The sequence below is a fragment of the Cygnus atratus genome, chromosome 4 (assembly GCF_013377495.2).
Source record: "Cygnus atratus isolate AKBS03 ecotype Queensland, Australia chromosome 4, CAtr_DNAZoo_HiC_assembly, whole genome shotgun sequence".
NCBI lineage: Eukaryota > Metazoa > Chordata > Aves > Anseriformes > Anatidae > Cygnus > Cygnus atratus.
Genome location: NC_066365.1, coordinates 75416925 through 75436204, shown reverse-complemented (window position 1 = coordinate 75436204; position 19280 = coordinate 75416925). Strand labels below are relative to the sequence as shown.

General features: G+C 41.3%; 1 protein-coding gene across 2 annotated transcripts in view; it reads right to left on the bottom strand.

Moving 5' to 3' along the window:
* Positions 1 to 19280, bottom strand: part of ATRN (attractin) — a 144803-nt gene that overhangs the window by 82069 nt on the left and 43454 nt on the right. For both annotated transcript variants that reach the window (XM_035547379.1, XM_050710518.1), the window contains exons 4-13: positions 17875 to 18003; positions 15661 to 15866; positions 13786 to 13954; positions 12377 to 12467; positions 10403 to 10646; positions 8732 to 8915; positions 6596 to 6750; positions 3178 to 3262; positions 1264 to 1484; positions 8 to 129 (exon numbers count right to left, since the gene is read on the bottom strand). In XM_035547379.1, coding sequence (XP_035403272.1) covers positions 8 to 129; positions 1264 to 1484; positions 3178 to 3262; positions 6596 to 6750; positions 8732 to 8915; positions 10403 to 10646; positions 12377 to 12467; positions 13786 to 13954; positions 15661 to 15866; positions 17875 to 18003 — 1606 coding nt within the window. The remainder of the gene's footprint in view (positions 1 to 7; positions 130 to 1263; positions 1485 to 3177; positions 3263 to 6595; positions 6751 to 8731; positions 8916 to 10402; positions 10647 to 12376; positions 12468 to 13785; positions 13955 to 15660; positions 15867 to 17874; positions 18004 to 19280) is intronic.

The following is a 19280-nucleotide window of genomic DNA, read 5'->3' as shown; positions in this document are numbered from 1 at the left end:
AGTTTACCTGTTCCTCTGTGCAGTTGTTATGCATTGAGATACACTGGTCAGTGCACCATTGACAGTTGTTTGTGTTTGCTGTACAGCTATAGCAGTCTGTAATCTGATCACATTTTTCATTGTCTACAACTATTAAAGAAAAAAACCTGCATGACCAAAAACAGGCATTTCCTGACAGAGCTCTAAGAACTTGATTATATACAGCAAAAGATACAACCAAACAGTAGCGCCTGGAGATTTTCCGTTATCAGCTTATTAGCAAATCAGATACTTTCATTTGACTGAACGGACAGAAAACCGCATTCATTTGCGCCATCACTCATTTTTAGTGCCCGAGGATCATTAAAAGAAAACAGCGAGAAAATGCACCAAGACATTGAAGTGCGTGAACTAAGATGGGGCACGCGAGTTCAGTCCATGCACATGCGAACGATGCCAGAGGACATTTCACAAGGACAACGAATATCTCCCACCGCAGGCCCATTTTGCTGAAAGCCTGGCCTTCAATTACGTGGAGCATTTTCATGCAAAGCTTGAACTTTCCACTTCATCTTTCCAATTGCTTATCGCCTGTGTTTTGTGAAAATTTATTGTACATTGAAAGCCCATCAAAGCAATGTCCCTTTACATCAATTTCTTTTAAATAATTAAAGGCTACAATCTATTACGGAATCAAGGTTCATATAATTCAATTCAGAGCAATGAATGCAGTGGGATAAATTGTTGAAAAGTTGTTAAAAAGTTATCATATGGGAGAACGCAGGAATCAGACCTTAAAACAAATGTTCTTTCTGTATGCCCTCACCCAGACAAGACTGTAGAAGGCGAAATAAAGCAACTTTCCTTAAACCCTCCTCGTGCTGTCTCCCTTGAAGAGCCCAGGACAGCACTGCAGGACCCAGACCCCCTCCCTCCCTTGCCCCATGGTGCTCGTCAGCGAACTGCTGGCTCTCACAAGGTCAGTTCGTAAAGCAACCATCTACAGAGCAAAGGTCCAGGCCCGATTCCTGGCTGATAATGTCTGTTTGCAATGCGAAAGTAAGCACAGGCAGTACAGTACGGTAGGAAAAGATATGGAGTGAGAGATGCCAACATGCCCATGGCAGAGGTAGGTCTCTCAGGGGCACGTACAGAAACAAAACCATAGCCCCCCACCTTGAGCTTGTTCCCATAACAGCACAAAACTACCGCAAGACAGAATTTGGAAAGGGAAATATCCCCACGTGCCTTTGGAAAGGGAAACGGGAAGAGGGCGACACATACCTGGCCGGGAAGGACAGTCCTCAAAGACCTTTTGCTTCTGCTCTACTGTCGCCATTTCCCAGGGGACGCAGCCCGGAACGGTGGCAGCCCACACGCAGCGGATGCCAGGGCCCGCTCGCAAGCAAGCTGTTTCGTTGTCGAAGGCTTCGCATCTCTCCGGGGTGTATTTCAGGATGTCACTCAGGAGGAGGCTATTGAAACCTCCAAATATATACATGGTACTAGACAAAATGCAAGGAAAGAAATAAAAATTTGTGCCTGTTTTTATAGGCCGTGCACTGCTGCGGCTCAGTTTTATTCAGGGTGTGGGCAAGGTGCTTTATTATTTTCCAGCGTGCATAAATCCAAATAAATAGATCTTGCTTAAGGAAGGCACTAAAGAAAAGGTCAGTCAAGTTGCACTATTACAGAGAAGCCAGAGAATTTCAGTATGTGGCTTTTGAGACAGAGTCAAACCTATCCAAGATTAGGGCAAAAATCTGGGTGACACCTGATTAACACAATACATAAAATGCTGCAGAAGGGCAGGATTCTCCTGTAGAGAACAGTGGCAAGAAAGGAAAGGAGGCCAACATGGGGGAGACAGTATCACCATTAAACCAGCATTCAGGAACTGTGACAAAACAATTCGATGTTGTCACGTCTTGCTACGCTGCTGCGACAAAACCACAGTTATTCTCCTGGCTGTTAGCGACCGAGCAAAGAGCCATTGTGTCAACTAAAGAAAAAAACAAAATAATGTTTTGAGGCTAGAAAAGAGGTGTTTTTTGTTGTTGTTTTTGTTTTTAAAACTTCTCTAGCATCACAACTGCTTTAGGCATAACATCAAATTTCATTAGTTCCACAAAAATACACCACCTCAAAAAAACTGGGCATCAATGTTTGCAAATGTATATTTAATAAGACAGTGTAGAAGAGTTGATGTAGAAGAGTTGATGCAACTGAACGAAACTTTGGGATGAATAATGAGTATTTTTAAACAGTACTTTCATCCTACTTCAGAAAAGAGTGCAGAGGCTTAACTGTTCTTCATGGGAGCAAACGGACAACTGGTATTCAGCGTACGCTGAAACAGATACTAAGATTTTCAGAGACAAGAGTATCTAGAAGCACATATTCCTTTTAAAGTTGACAGAATTTTTCTACCTAACTTACACTGTGCTTTACATAATATTCCTGATTTACAAGAAATATCCTCAAAGGGTGAAGGAACTAGAATGAAACACTGCTAAGAAATACCCTGTCCCTAAAGACCCCCTCAAACTCAGTTCCACAGACTCAAATACAGCAGCAGCCACTCACCAGAGAGCACAGACATTGTTACAGTGATATAATCCTTAACACTAAAAATCTCACCTATAGTTTCACCTGATTTCTATATATCATGTGACTGGCAGGTAAGAGCCACACAGAATTACAGAATATCCAAGTTGGAAATGACCTACAAGGATCATCGAGTCCAACCCCTGGGTCCCCACACGATACGCTCTGTAAACTAAAATGCAGCCAAGTTTAGACACCACAAGGAAAAGTAGGATTTCAGAGACAAAACTTGCCAGTGAGGCTAAATACAAGCAGAAGGAACAGAAATATGAAAAACAGAGATTTTTTTCAAAAGATTTTTTCAAGAGCTAATTGAATTGAGACAGTTCAAAGTGCAGAAGAAGGGCTGATAGGGACAGGCATGTACTGAAGACATGACGAGTGAAGATCTGAAAAATTCAGATTTGCAATGGAAACTCAACCCTCTGGTCTCGGCATCCCTACACATCCCCACACACACAAACTCTGTATATAGTGTGAATATATGTATCTCAACACGCACACATATAGGTGGGCAGCAATGTACACAGGTGTGTAAGTGTAGTGAGGTATGAAAAATGCCAATGCACTGCAGCTTGTTTGCGTCCTTACCTGTTGTGCAGCAGAGCAGAATGGCCGAACCTGTTCACATCGTGATGGAGACCCGGGCGAGGAAGAACAGACCACTTATTGCAAGCTAGGATTAAGGAAAGATTATTTCAGAAAAGTACCCTTGGCATCATTAATGACTCAACTTAGGTAGCACTTTTCTTCCTGAAAGATCCCAAAGTGCTTTAATCTACAGCGAGACGATTCTACCCACCAGCAAAACATAAATCTCTGGAGTGAAACAGTGCTTTCATAAACTGCTCTGTGTTATCTTCTTTTGCAAGACTGACGACTTTGTGTTCACCCCAGCTGCCACGGTATGACAAAAGGGGAAAGGAAGGATGCAGTGGCTCTGTGCCATCATCTAGACTGATCATAAAAAAGCAAAGTTCTTGAACAAGGAAAGCTTCACGGCCTCATGTAGAAGAGATTATTAGCTCTTTGGCAATCACGTGTAATTAAATGGCGGTGACTTGAGTTGTTGTTTTTTTTTCATTTACTACTGGAATTTTTCACTGCATAACAAGTTCAGTTTTTATCTGTTTATACGTGAATTATTTGCAATTTTGCCCCAAACCAGTATCACTGAGAACAGAGACTTATCTTTTTTTTTTTCATTGCAATTATACTCCTAGAGGGTAGATATCCATGTTTTTAAAAATATTTTTCAGTCATCATAGCTTAAGGATTTTTGGTCGTTTTTCTCTTTTAATATAATGTGAGATTATTCCATCTTTTTCTATTAGCATAACATTTATAGGTTCTGCTTCATTTTTTTACTTGGTTTCTCAGGTAATTTCTTCCTTTAGGCAGCATGAAAAAAGAAAACAACCTAAGAAACATATAACCCACTGAGCAATCAAAGGAACAAAAGCAGGAAAATTCAGTCCAATTCCTACCACTTCAACTTTGCAAGGTGAATGGGATCACCTTGGATCATCCCAGAGGCAGTTGTGTGTAATTTATGCAATTAAGGCAGAAAAGTCAATCTGCTGTGAAGACCTACAAAGCCCCGAAATACTTGCAGATTTTTAATACAAGATAATACTGTTGTTACGTGGACTGTGCCTCTGAAAAAACAAAGTCCACAGACCCAAACTAGTACCTAAACAAACCAAGAGAGCAGGGAAAAACAACTTCGTTTTCTCTTTATGAAATTTAATTTGGAGAATTGTTCGGTAAGAAAGCTGACCCTAAACTATGCACCTGCAGAAACTTTTATTCAAGTAATGACAAATAAATGACATAAGGCCCGGTTTGGGGGTTTAATGCTTGGGTAAATTATGATTTTGAAGTTTATTTTTAAATGTCATTTGGTCAATTTTTGAGAATTTAACCTAGCCCAGCATCACTTGTGAGACAAGCACGCATGGTTCCAATTTTTAACAGGAGACCTCAGCAAAATTGGACAGCAATTTGCCATTTTTTATCCAGCAAGTTGTGAATTATGCGACGCCAAGAAACATATTTTTCTAGATTAATAGAAGGCCTGGAATGTTTTGCTTTCTAAGCTTCTTTCCCATCTTTACCAGAAGATCAAGTACTGGAAAAAATGACTGATTCTGAAACTACAAAGAATTCTCTCCTTCCTGACTTATGAGTTAAGCCAAGCCTAAAACTGACAATGCAAAGGATTTTATTAAATATATTACTCAAATGGAACACATATGCTCAGAAAACATATGAAAGGATCTGAAAACATCCAGCTTCTTTCTGTGCTTGGCAACAGAACTGAATTTTTGAAGGGATAAATAGAAAAAAATTAATTTCTCTCCTATGGGGAAGAGAGATGATAACATGAGTATAGACTATACAAAATCTCCCACTATATTAAAAAATAATAAAATTAAAAGCTTATTTAGAAATGCAAGAGAATGGTTACTTAAAATACAGTAATTAGATTTTGAGACAGACTGCCAGTGAAGTTTCTATTCTTGTTTTAGGTACATCCCATATGCGAGATTTGTCTCCCTAGAGACAAAACTGCCCCAGGGTAGGAAACTCTTTTATAAAGGCCAGAGAGACTAATTTGGGGAACACGAGGTGCTAACTGGTCATTGCAGTGTCTTTCCACTTTCTAGCCTGAGACTCTCCCTAAGGAATGAGAGGACACAGGAGCACCACAGGGTCCCCCATCCCTGCCATGCAAAGTGCAATCAATGCAAGCTCCAATTCCTGGTTTTATTTGGTAAGAACTATGCTAGCTGACTACAATGACTATTTTCTGTAAAAGGAACTGCCTGTTAACTACACTGAATCAAAATGAACACTACAACTGATGCATTTTTTCCAAATTAATGTCATTTGTGTTTTACATCTAATAAACAGCTCAATGAGTCGGGGAAGACAACAAAACGTATTAAGAAAAATCCATTATTATTGCTATACAACCTTAAAAAAAATTACTCTCTCTTGTGCCTGTCAAAATACCCCAATTTAAATGTTTTTCAAGTAAAAATTCAAAACAAACCTATCCAGGAGCACACAGTAGATGCTACGGGGATGTGGTGTGAAATCAAAGCTAGCAGGGGAACAACCCCTGTAGCAGACAGCAAAATGCCACAAGGATGCCCAACCCCGCTAACCCAAGTAATCCATTCCCTGGCACATTCCTTTCACAAACCAGGAGTGCCACCCCAGCAGACAGTTTATGTGAATATTTCAGGGAATCAATCCTGAGATCCCACATTTCAAGGAATAAGAGCAGAAGGCAGAATGTGATATGAGTACAGAACAGTGGTTTTCTCCAGCTTGAATTATCTGGATGTGCGTGCACCTTCTTTCATATAATTTCATTTCTTCTTTTCTTAATGGTTGTCTCTCTCTCAAATAAATGCTGCCCTCTTCTGGCTCTTCAACCTCATCTAAACTTAATCCTTCAAAATGAAACCCGCCTGTTCAGCTTTATGATTAAATAGTACTTATGGGGACATTTATGCTTATAAAGCATACACAAACTAACTGACATTACTAACAGCACAGCAAAGCAAGTGAGCCAGCCTTCAGTTAAAACAAGAGCATGCAGTGGACAAGCTGAGCTTCAGCACTGCTTGTTATTCTCCTAACAGCCTGCATTTCTCCTAACGCACAGATTAAAACCCGCTCAGAATCGCACTACAGCTTTTTGGCTGAGATATTCGAACAACGTGCGTTCTATTCGAGAACATTTTTAACGCCCAAGGTTGTGTACAAACTGTTGACCACGAAACTGCTGCTCTATTTGCCTAGAAATCACTGCAGCAGCTCATTTGCTTGGTAATATATACTAAGCTAAATGTGCTTCTCCTGATTACACATTCTTCTGCAGGATGCTTAGTAGCATTTGGTATGATATACCCAGCATGTAAATTAGTCTTCTTGAAGACAGCTCTTTGTGAATCTCTAAGAATTTTTTTTTATTATTATTTTTGCAAGAACTTACCAATATCATATGCCATAAAATCTGAAGAAAAGCACTTAGCGCCGTGGCTCATGGAAGTGTCGTTGTGCGTGTTTCCTCCAAACACCAGCATGGTTCCACTCATTATCACAGCAGTGTGCAAATAGCGAAAGAATCTGCTGTCTTTAAGAATTGTCCTTCAGAAATAAGAATATATGCATTAAGGAAACCGATTAGGACCTGGCAAAGACAAATCAATCCTTAAATCCAAGCTGGGGAATGATTTGGGCACGTGGTGAAGCAACGTGGAGGTCCTATTTAATTAGTTTTCCTAATGAGATACTTAACAACTTTCTCACCAGACTGTTCAATTCCTCCTGTAATTTCACTCTCACATTCCAATCTGCTTTCTAATTTATAGGAGAAATACATCTACGAAGGCATCTCTCCAAAGCTATGGATCCTAATCATCAATTCTTTCCCTAGGGATTATCAAGTTTTCACACTAACAGGGCTCAGTCAATTAAACCTGCTGATATGGACACTGTCTGGGGAGACTCCAGCCCAGGCAGTATTAAATTTATAGGAACCTAAATCATTCTTTTAAATTGGGTATCATCTCTTGTTCAAAACTAACGAAACTATTTCAAGGAAATCTATGCAGCTGCCAACAGCGGAGCCCTGCAGCTTAACACCTGCAGAACTCGATGCCTCACCCGTGATTAAACCACGGCTGGCATTAATCTGATTAGCCACTGACCTCACCTTTAATCAGCGTGATTAACAGCACTGACCACAAGCGGTCACCCTTTGAAGAGTTTCCCTGCTATTCTGAGAGGATGTGACTGCAGGGAAACCCTGATGCGACCAGGTCTGTGCTGCAGGCAGCGGTGTCACGGTTCGCGGGCTGTGCCGGTGACACTTCTGCAGACCAGCAGCATCCCGAAGGCAGCAGGTACCAAAGCTGAGACTTTCACAGCAAAATAGTCAGGAAACGGGGCTGGGGACCCATTCCTAGGGCTTGAGCTGCAGTATGGCAGCACACGGGGCTTTCTGAGCAGGACCACAAGTGTCAGACTGCAAAACCAGCAGTCAAATCACTGGAGGGAAACGGGGAGAAACAAGCCTGCCAGAATAAGGATTAGGAGACTGCTTTTTTGCCCTTCCTTACCACGAAATCCTCGGAACAAAAGAAGAAGTCAGTAACACCAAAAAACCTACAGATAAAGATGACCAGACAGCAGGTGTCCTCCTGCAAGGTGACTGCTCGCCTGCTCTGCCAGTCCTCTGGAGGCTAACGAACTGAATGCAATGAAAGGAATTTGGTGCTGGAACTCTTTGGAAGAATACTGTCACACTCGTGACATTTGCTGCCTGTTCAGCCAGGTTTGCCAGGCTGAACGGGTGGATCAAATGAACTAAGAAAGGAAGTGAGGCTATTACCACGTGTACAACTGAGCAGCAAGGAAGATTTTTAGAAATTTGTCACTAGTCGCTTTACTCATCAGTAAAAACTCACCAACTGTTGTTGCAGACACACAATCTATTTTAAACTCTGAGAAAAAAAACCAATATGGTGACTCAAAATTACACATATTCATTCAAAAGACCAGCCTCCTATCTGAATGGAGCCTTTAAAAAAACTTGAGAAAAAACAAAGAATTGAAGAAAATGTATTTCACCTCCATAGCTCAAAGTTGTGAAGTTTTGCTATAGCTCTCTAATAAAACTCACCTCTGGGCAGAAACCACTCACAGAAGTTTCCAACTTAAGAAACAACTGTTTCAAACAGTTACACTGTTTGAAGAAAATGGGGTTATAATTGAAATTCTTTTGTGGTCTTAACTGCAGAATGAATTACCACTCACTTGACTGCAGTAACTGTGCTCCTATGCAGAATCTGTACTGCTGGCAAGAAAACCCCATCAAATATTTCTCTTTTCAGCTTTAATACAACAATAGATTAAAACGGATTTCTTGGCTCGTTTACAGCCTTGATTATGTGTGATTATGTGATTCTCGAGTCGTAAAAGACATAAAAATAACACATAAAGGAGCACACTATCTATCCTGAATGCAAGTAACTCTGTACTACTGCACCCTTATCAGGTAACCCATCCTCTTGCCCACAACGTAACAAAAGGAAGGGGATGGTGCACAGGAACAAGAAGTACTTACCACATACGGGTATTAACTTCGTATTTGTACAAGTCATCTGCTAGCCTGTACTTGTTGGCACTGAATGCCTTGTACCCTCCGTGGATATAAATTGATTCTGTATTCGAATCATAAACACTGCTGTGACCATACCCTCCTTGCACCAAAGCTCCACTTGTCTGTAAGATGCTCCACGTATTCGTGGCTGAGAAATGAAAAACGGGAGAGACAAAACACGGTTAATTTATCTCCATTAATAACTTATCAAGAAATCTGATGGTGAAACAAATTGGGTTTCCCTTGACTCAGCTCTAGATGCTGTCTATCACTTGACATCCGGAAGTATTCTCCTTCAGGTAGCAAGTTTGTTGTCAAGAATTATTGTCAGGTATTTTTAATTAGGCCAGAAACATCTCTTTTACAGTGGTTTATTAAATTTTGCAGACAAGCTAAGTAAACGAAAGATAAAAATGACAGAAATAATATACTGCATTTCAGCAACATGAAAATGAAAATGACAGCATTGTGGCTTGATTTGGAATAGTACCCAAAAGCACTTTTATTTTACGTATTTAAGCACTGAAGCCAAGTTACGTATGACTGTGAAGAACACCACAGTTAAAAAATAATATATGATTAACGGTCCTATTCTGTCATTCAAAAATAATATTTATTTGAAGCACTGCAGACATAATATAATGGCAACTGAAACAAAAACCACCAAAATTTCACACCAAATCTCTGTAGCTACTGCAGAATGAAACCCTACACAGGCTTCCTAACTCCAGGGCAGATCCAACACAAAAAGGCAAAGGAAGTTAACAGTCTGCAAGCTCACACACAGGAGCAACAAACAGAAAAATAAATCACTGCCCCAAACATCCTGGTTTTCTTCAGCTTTCATCCAGAAGAAAGCTCGCTCACGTGGACACCAGCGAACCAGAGTACGCTCCAGCAGATCCTCTGGATCAGGATGACTGAGGGACGAGGATAACGGGTCAAAAGTGCTTACACAGCCACTACTTCTGACAATAATGAACACATTCACGTTGTAAACTTCCTGTGCTTAACTATGATCTCTATGTATCCAGCGGAGCAAGGGATATGCCTCCAGAGAGCCATTTCAGCGCAGCTGCTTTAGGGAGCAGTTCATTTCATCTGGAGAGCTTCCTACGTTTCTCCACCGCTAATACTAGAAATCTCTAGATCCTAAAATCAGAGTTTGGACTATCCCCAGAGATATGGAGTAAATGGGAGTCCAGCAAGTTATTCCCTGTTCCCCTAAGCATTCGGTAATAACTGCTATGGGAGACAGGTATAACAGCTTAAGTGGATACTTGCTCTCAATTGTTACAACCATTCTTGCTATAGGATACAAAAAATAATTTTGAAAATGTTTGCTTTGCAAGAAAGAGAGGAAAACAAATTCAAATGTCCCACAGTTATCCTGCTTTGTCTCTCAATTACAGCTTTTTTGCCTTTGGGACCTAATAAGCTGTATAAAGCTGGAGGCACATGGCTGGTTGCTCACTATTTGACCTACACAAATGCTGGAATTTAGACTGAACTTCTTATAAAAATAAATAAATGGAGAAGAACATAGGCACCTTAGGTTTGCTGTCTGAATATGGATCACTGAAATAATTTTCAAATGTTAAAATGGACACAAAAGGCAGGGAGGACGCCACTCACCCAGGTTGTATTCCTGGACGTTGCTGATATACCCATAAAGAGGGCAGTGCCCAAAGATGACGAGCATGACCACGCTGTCATCTTTCAAGGTGATGATGTGAGCCGAGTGGCCAACAACAGCATACTGCTCCTTGGCTTTCGGTGTCGCTTGAGTCCACGTCTGCCTGGGAATGTTGAACACCCACAGCTGGCTGGTCACGTTCCCCGTGGCATCTATTTTTCCACCATACATGTATATATCATCCTAAAAGAAATGAGATTTAAAATGAGGTGTGGCATTTAGGAAACAGCTAATACGTAAATAATGAGGTTACCATATTTTAACTTCCCCCAGCCTAGGTTTGTCTCCTTTCTCAAGGAAGGACAGCTCCCATCTCCTTCACCGGTCACATTTGATATGAAAGCAGCATGACTGCCAGGCTTTGTACCCAAGTCCATGCTACCAGAATGCCTTCAGCACACAGAACTCACCCGAAATGACAAAATGGAGGGGAAGGAGTACATGGGCAGGACTGACCTTCAGATGACAGACACTGAAATTGAGGTGTCTGTATGCTAACAGTGTCTAAGCATCCACTGTAAAAACAGCGAAGCCTGGAGAATAATTCCACTGTTCAAAAGCAGGGAAGGCTTGCCTTTGGGTGAGCTGACTTGCTCTCCAGATTTCCCTGCCTGTACTGACTACATCTGTTTTCACTGTAAGTGGAGCTCAGAGGCTCCCCAAAGGCAGCCAAAGGTAGGCACCTGATGTTGAGTGTTTTAATAATGCAAGCTGAACCCGTCCCATAGCTTGCAAATGCAAAATGCAGAAGATAGCTGGCAAGAAAGGCAGTTAAGATGGAAAATGTTGTGTCTGCACACTGAAAGCTTTGTCTCTCAATTAAATGCATTGAGAAAAAATATAGGACCCTTTGGAAAGAAGGGTGACAGGATACAGGATGATTAATAAAATCCTGTCTAATTAAGAGCTAAAAATTCCATCTAGTTTTATTTGGGGGTTTCTCCAGACATCTTGGAATGACTCAAAAATCCACCAAAGTGTGTAGTGAAGCCCTGCTTTATTGCTGACAAGATGGTAACCTTGGGAAGGGAAATTCTCTGTTATAGTTGGCTTTCCTCGGGAAATTGCTGAGAACCCCCACCTGTCACTGACTATGAACCTACCATAGTACTAAGTGTATCAATCCCTTGAAGCTAGGAATTTCCATCTTTATTTGGTTTTTCCAGTGATCTGTTTGTGAACGGTGCTGTGTGGAGTTTTTCAAGTGTTTTTAGTTATGCTTAATATAAGCTTCCACTGTGATGAGCTAATTAACAGTTCAAAACCAAAGATCAGTAAATAATTAGCTTGCTTCCTTCTCAAACAGACCAGGAAGCCAAAGGCTTTGCCATTCTGCTCTCCCATGGCCTGCACCCACAGCAATGCAGGCAGGTGAGAAATGATGTAAGAAAAGTCAAATCCTCTTGTTTCAGATGCTGGAAGAAGAGATTCACAGGTCTGTTGCAGAAGCAGATCAGCTCCAAAAATCCCTAATTTGCCAGCTCTGCTGCTATGCTTTGGACAATAGATGCCTTGCAACAGGACCCGTGGGAGCTTGCTCATAATAATTACATGGGCTACACAAAAAGCAACTGGGGAACCAGAGGAACTCCAGCAAACTCCAGTCATCGGGCATGTCTTAAGAGCACAGACAGTGAGAAGAAATAATTAACTCACTGACCTCAATCAGCCTTAAAAAACTCTGAGAAAAGAGGGAAAGGAGGAACACGCAAGCAAAAGCACTACAGAATTCCTAGGATACCGGTCCAAGGGTTCCCTGGAGTACAAGTACACAGACTGGGACATCCATGCACAAGCCTTTGAAGAAGAAAAGCTTCCTCCAAAGCATGACTGATGTGTGGAAAGGGGTTAGCAGGGTAGGGGAGAAAAAGGGAAAAAACAGCTAGGTGATGAATGTGCAGCACTGAACTTACCTTATGTATCGCCAGCGAATGACCGTACCTCATCTCTACTGAGTTCACAGTGCTGTTCAGGGGAAGCCACTCTTCAGAAATAAGATCATACCTGTGCAATAAAAATTGAAATGATTTTCGGAGAAGTTGCTATCAAGTTGCGAAACTTAGTGCTTGCTCTTTCCAGAATTCGTTGGAAATTATTTAACAAGTGTCCCACCAAGATGTCAGCACACACAAAGCATGCACGCAGACTAAAAAAAGATCCAGTCAAGCCTGCTCTGCTACTCAACATCCACACACTGATTTGCTTTACCCTGAGTTTTCTTCCTCATGCAGAGCCAAGAGCTAATGCATTTGCTCTTAAGCTATGACAATTTACACCAAAAGACACACTGCAAACAGTAGAAAAAGGTTACACTAAGCTCAGGTAAGTTCCAATTACTTGATAAAAAAACTGCCCGTGTTTAAAAGACATTTTTAATTATATCTTTGTCATTCAAGCATACTTTTTTCTGTAAACTTGAAATAAGATAAACCCTCTGCCCTGAAAATGGCCTCTGGCTTCTTAGATAAAAGAATGAACTATGTTTGCCAGGCTTAGAGCTGTGCAAGATAAAATCAGCTCTGAGAAAGCATTTAATGAAGGCACGGGGTATCTGTTGAAAAATCAGGCATGACTTTGAAAGAGTAAATTGTGGATGTAATCAGCAACTGTTCAACAGTATGTGTACATTTGTAGCTCCTCTTTAACTTCCACTAACTAAATGCACAGCTTTCACACAGGTCAATGAAAGAGAGGTATGCAGGTAGCCCTGGAAAAAAATCCTATATTAGCTTTTGCCTAGATATGCCAAAATTCTGTCAAGCTCCAGAGGAAGCCTGAAGTGTTTTTATGGGGGATTTCAAGGAGGATACACAATTTTTACTTGATATCTTAGTTACTGATAAATCTCCTAAACAGGTTGCGTAAATGTCATCATCCCAAAATGCCACTCCCAGTTTGGTATCCCATTCCACATCCACAGTAATCAGTATGACTTCAGCAAGGTGTCAAACACTCTGGAGACACACAGACACAATATCATGAAGGGCTAATAACACAGAAGTAGAACTACCCTCTTTGAATACAAGGCTAGATATAATTTATAAACTAGCCTAGAAATATATAGTAAATAGTTGAATGCTGTCATAAGCAGATTAACCAAAAACTCACTGAAGATTAGGAATCTTACATTTTTCTTTTCCAAAATGAGCAGCACCTTATCAGCATTTTCCCACGTCTCAAACGTGAGTCAAAGTTTTTATTATTGCTGTTTCCCCTTGGAAATGGAGCACAGGGGAAAGCGCAGCACGTCAGCTAGCATTTTCTAAAAATAATTCACAGGTCTGTGTTGTTCTTAAAGTATGTTATCTAGGTTTATACTCACGCTAAAACCTTCTGAGAGTCAGAATGATTGAAGACATAGCCTCCAACAATCCACATTTTATTGTCGTGGATTACGGCTTTGTGAGATGCTCTAGGAAGTTTTGGAAGAGAATATTCCTCCCGGGTCCAAAATGACTGGTTTGCGGGAACAGGAATTGAACAGCCAGGACCTGGGAAAAACAGTTTGAGAAGTTAAACGTTCTTGCCAAAGTCTGCATTTCAGCCAGAGGTCAGTATCCCGCATCACAGGTGATGAAGATTGTGCGCGGCCAAGTAGTCGATGGAAGCTCTGCTTGCCATTTCCTTGCCCACGGTAGCCATCGGGGATGGACCTGGTGTGCAAGGACCTCACGGGACAGACCTCCCAACCTCAACCACATCCTTCAAGCCTAAAAAAAGGTTTCAGAAAAAAAAAGAAGCAGTTCCAGACCAGATGAATCCGTGTTCTAGTAAAGCAGACAAGCCTCTCTGCTCTGTACCCCTCTGATTAGGGAGGCATTGTGCAGACCCCTTCCAGCTCCACACTACAAAGGCTTCTTCCAGCATCTATCTTCCTGCCACAGGCCCTCACTCAGAAGCCCCAGGACAACCTGCGGAAGCTTCAGGAGAGCTGCTCAGCAGCACGCTGTAGAAAAACAAAGCTCATACTGTGTTGCTTGCTATCTTTCTCTTTTTGTTCCCAATGCTGCTTTTGTAAACTGTTCATTTCATGTTTTATCCATATTTTTGCTGCTCTTAAACTAACTTTGCTGCCAGGCTTTCCTTCACAGCTCCCCACGGAGTGGGGCTCCTGCCCATCGGGTAGCAGGAGGAGCTACAGGAAAGGGGCAGCCAGAGAAGCCACGCAGAAGACCCACAAGACTTTGTCCATGTTTCAGATCCCCATCAAAACAAAAAAAGCAGCACAGGCCCACCACAAAATAGCTAGCCTGGATCTTCCAGCTCACTGAGGACGAACAAAGTCTAACTGGGGCTGCACGTTGTGGCTCCTGCAGCAGAACAGGAGCAGCAAATGGCACGGCCTCAGCAAGGTGAAGAGCTGGATGGAAGCTCTCCCTTCTTCTCAGTGGCACCCATCCATACGCACGGGGCTGCTACAGAGAGCACAGGACATGCTGAAGAGGCTCAGGTCTTTAGAAGGGAAGGGGTTTATCAGGACAGCCTTTAGGTGATCATAGAAGCGAATCACAGAGCTGCAATCTTGACTGCAAGAGGCAGCACCTGCTTCATCTTGTTGAGTACCCACCAACAATAGTCTCCAGTTCAGGAAAGCAGACTGGAATATGGCCTTGAAAAACTCCCAGTTTCTAAGGTAAGCAAACATTTCTAGATGTTAAAAACTTCAGAACAGGAAATGGGAGGAGAGCAGCTTGCACCTCATTCTGTTGTGGTCTGTTTTGGGGCTTTTGTTTGTTGTTGTTGGTTTTCATTGTTTGGCTGTTTGTTTTGTCTACATACTAACCTGATACTCAAGTGAAAGATGAGGAAAAAGAACAGCAGGCTAGGAATCCAGCAAACGTAAATCCACCTTTCCGGTGGATTTATGCACAACCAGGAACACAGGTACACAGGAACAAGGTTTGAAGGTTGTGTCTTGTTTTTTTTGTTTTAGTTTTTATCTGATGCTGGCACACAACAGGTTGGTGCTGCTTTGTACAGTAAGTAGCAGAGTTGCTTTAACAAAAATTTGTTCCCAATGATGATATGAAAACTGGATGATACCTGTTGATATGAAAAGCTGGATGAAAGTTTGACTCCGTTCCTAGTTTAAGCACTAATACTTGTCAAGCAGAATAGTCTCAAATGCTTCCAAGAACCACATACAGAAAAGGCATCCTTTTAACAAGCGCTTCTCCATATTAATCAAGAGACTTACCTTGCCAGCCTGCAGAGCACGAACATGTCTTAGTATCATTGAAGTTGCAATACCCTCTCTCAGGTGCCCCACAATCATCTGCGCAGTAGGGAATATCACAAGCTTCTCCTTTCCAGTATTTGGCACATTCACATTCAAGAGCGTTGCTGCTGTTATTCAGCTTGCACTCTCCTCGGCCAGAGCAATTATTGGGACACATATTGAAACTGCAAACATCAGAGAAAGAAGGCTCGTCAGTAACGAAACAGGCTCCCAAGCTGCATCTCCTATTAACGAACACAAGAGTGATGCTGAGCAGAAGTTAATAAAGCAGTTCAGCTGTTTGTTAGTATACCAACCAACGAGAACAGCTCATCTAGAATCTGATGTGATGGACCCGCATGCATTAGTTCTGTACCTATCATCTACACAACGCCCTCACTTAATGAGTTAAACATACAACAGCTCTGAAAAATTATCAATAAAATTTTTAGCCATTTATAATGCAAATGAATTGTCTCAAAATCCCCAACATTAAGTGAAAAATTTAATCAGCGCACGAGGCTTTCGTGATGTCTGTGCAATTTGTACTTAAACTACTCAAAATCACATGCTATTCTGGGACCTGCTCACCAAACAAACACTTGAGGTGAATCCCAAGCCAAGGATAGGTCTCTTTTGAATCATTTCTGATTGTATAACATTTGCAACATGAGGCAAAACTAGACGCATCCTTGTTGAAGATGTAAATTCTGAGACCCTATTCTTTTCCAAACTTTTTTTTTTCCCTCCAATCTATTAACCAGCATAATTCAAAGGCTGAGATTACAAGCCAATATTCCCACTGTCATGCGACAGGTGGAGTCACAGGCTCCAAGACCACGATTTCACAGGTATTTCTCAACTAGCTATCTCCAGTAGTAACTACATAAAGACTGTTAAACTGAAAAAAGAAAAAAAAAAAGACATCCTTTTATCTCCTCTCCTCAAAAAAATGAGGAAACCTATTGACCAGAACACGCAGAAGAAAAAGAAACACACAGAACTGTACTTGAAGATGGTTTGAAATGATCAAAAAAGAGATGAGTTAAAGGAAAGAGATGGGTTAAAGCAACATCAAAACACAACAGAGGAACTTTAAAGGGCAGGTTATTACTGAGTTTCTCAACTGTGTCGCAATAGTGTAATACTGACAGCTGGCTGTAGATGGTGTCATGGTTTATGGTATCAACCATTCTTTCAAAATGCCACTGCTTCAGCTGCTGTGTTTCAAGCAACTTTGCAAAAGCTCCTCATCTTCTGGATGCCCCACATTTTTCAAACAATCGACTATGTAATTTAAGGGATTAAAAAGGAGAAAAGCACCAAGACTGGTTTCAAAACTAAGCACATCATTTAAGGAAACCTTTAAGTTTTGCAAGAAGTCAGTTGTGATCAAGGACTTTGCAGCTGAAGACAGAAACTTCTTCCAAGTTTCACCCAATTAAAATCTCCTACTGCAGCACATACATAATTTGTATCTGTATGAGCATAAAATTCAAAGCCAACAATCCCCACCAGAATCACGAATTTCCATCTTTGCCTGTATTTCCTCACTGAGATCATTTACTCCAAAACTTAAGCTTTTTTAAAGCAGTCCATTTACACTAAAATTATTTATAAAAATAAGTGGACAAAATGTATGTCAGTGAACAGAAAACACTCACCTGTAATATTTCAAATGCAAAACAAAAAACCACACCACCACTACTCCAGAATAAGAAGCCAGACTAAGCAATTCAATCCAAGGACTGAATAAAAAGGAGCATCCCATAGAAAACTGCTTGAAGATCCTCAGCAACAGATACAGTCCAGTGTCCCAAGTGAAACATGTACAATTATGCAAAAGCTTTTTTGTGCAGAAGTATCTCTGCAGAATGCATAAAGGCACAATCTGTCAGTTCTGACTCAGTAAGACCACATAAATCTAACAGCATCAAATAAATAATGTGATGTCTTTTTGAGCAAGCATTTGCTCATGCTTACAATTGACACCTGAAGTTAATGTTGAGCACATCACCGTCATTAGCCACTGTAAGAGTACAGTTGACAATCTAAATTCAAGTATCTACTCATAATTACACACTTCAATGGCAATTGCTTCTTTCAAGACAGGACTGAGGAAAGAGGAAACCTTTTGCTTAACCTGCACCGTTTATGTAATCTCCAAAATCACTCTGGAGTGGTACTACTTACTTATACGTGATGTTAAAGCCAGTCAAATTATAGGCAGCATCACTGAAGAAATGCAGAAGAGCATATCCAGAAGTAGCTACAACTTCGGGTACTGTTTCATTGCTATCTTTCTCAGGAACAATAAGACCGCTGAAAAAGAAAAAAAAATGGAAATTAAATAAAAGGGAGCAAGGCAACAATAGTAAACACAGTATGCACATAAAATAATTAAAAGTGAAGGTATTTATTTGCATCTATTTGAAGTATAATGAATTTGCGTATATTAATCCTCATTTTTGCAGAGCAGTGTTATCAAACTGGTTTTCTTCAGCAGGACTTCTCAAATATTCAAAAGAAAAATGTCTCACCTTTGTGAGTATTCATACTCAAAACTTCCACAAACTCAAAGGCCTAAGAACTCACAAGGGCCTGTCAGAAAGATAAAACCACATCCTACAGGGACCTGTTTATGAAGCCCCCCTACACATTATCTGCAAAACGGTGGCCGTGTTACTGACTAAGGAGTCCTGACAAACCTTAGGACACTGAAAACAGCATTACCACTGCCCTGGGTGTGCGCGATTTTGGTCCAAAAGAAGGAATGATTGAAGAAAGGAATGCAAATAGAAAGCCTTGAAGTAACCAACTTGGCTCTTCTGAAAGATAAATGTACATTAAATGCTCTTAGCCTGAGTAACCCTGAGGCTGTCAGGAATCACAGTTTTCCTATTCTTACAAAAACCTAATTCCCCTCGTATTATTCTCCCACAATTTAAACACGTCCTGTTCCCGAAACAAGGTGACATGCTTCAAGACAGAAATTAACGTGTCACAAAAGCATAAAAGCTGCTGTAGCAGGCAAAATTACAGGTCTGTCGAACCCAGTATCTTCCTCTGACCGTGAAGAAGGAAGAAAATGCTTGGGAAAGACTGCAACAAATGAAGCAAGTACGGAGCATCCTGGCCACGTGGCTATCCAGCTTCCACAAACCCACAGCTCAGGGGCTTTCTGACCCAGAGAATGCACCCACGCCAGCACATTTAAATAAACCATTCATCTATGCTTGGAATTGCTTTCTCAACCATTAATATCCTTTTCACCTGGAACATCTGCAGCAGGGAGGTCAACAATTCAGCTCTGCAATGGGAGAGAAAGGACTTCGTATGCTTGCTTTACATCTGCTGCCTGAACACCCACCAGTGCCCCTTGGGCTCTCCCACTATGAGAAAAGATAAAATCACCCTTTCCTCACCGTCTTCTTGCCACCCACTATTTTTAAAAGCTTTGTCCGACTCATCACATCCATGTTTGTTGGCTTTTCAAACCCAAAGGGCTGTCACTCTCCATATTCCCACCTCGTTCATTGCTTCACGCCACCCATCTCCTCCAGTTGCCTGCCAGGCTGTGCTGCTCCTCCAGCTTCTTA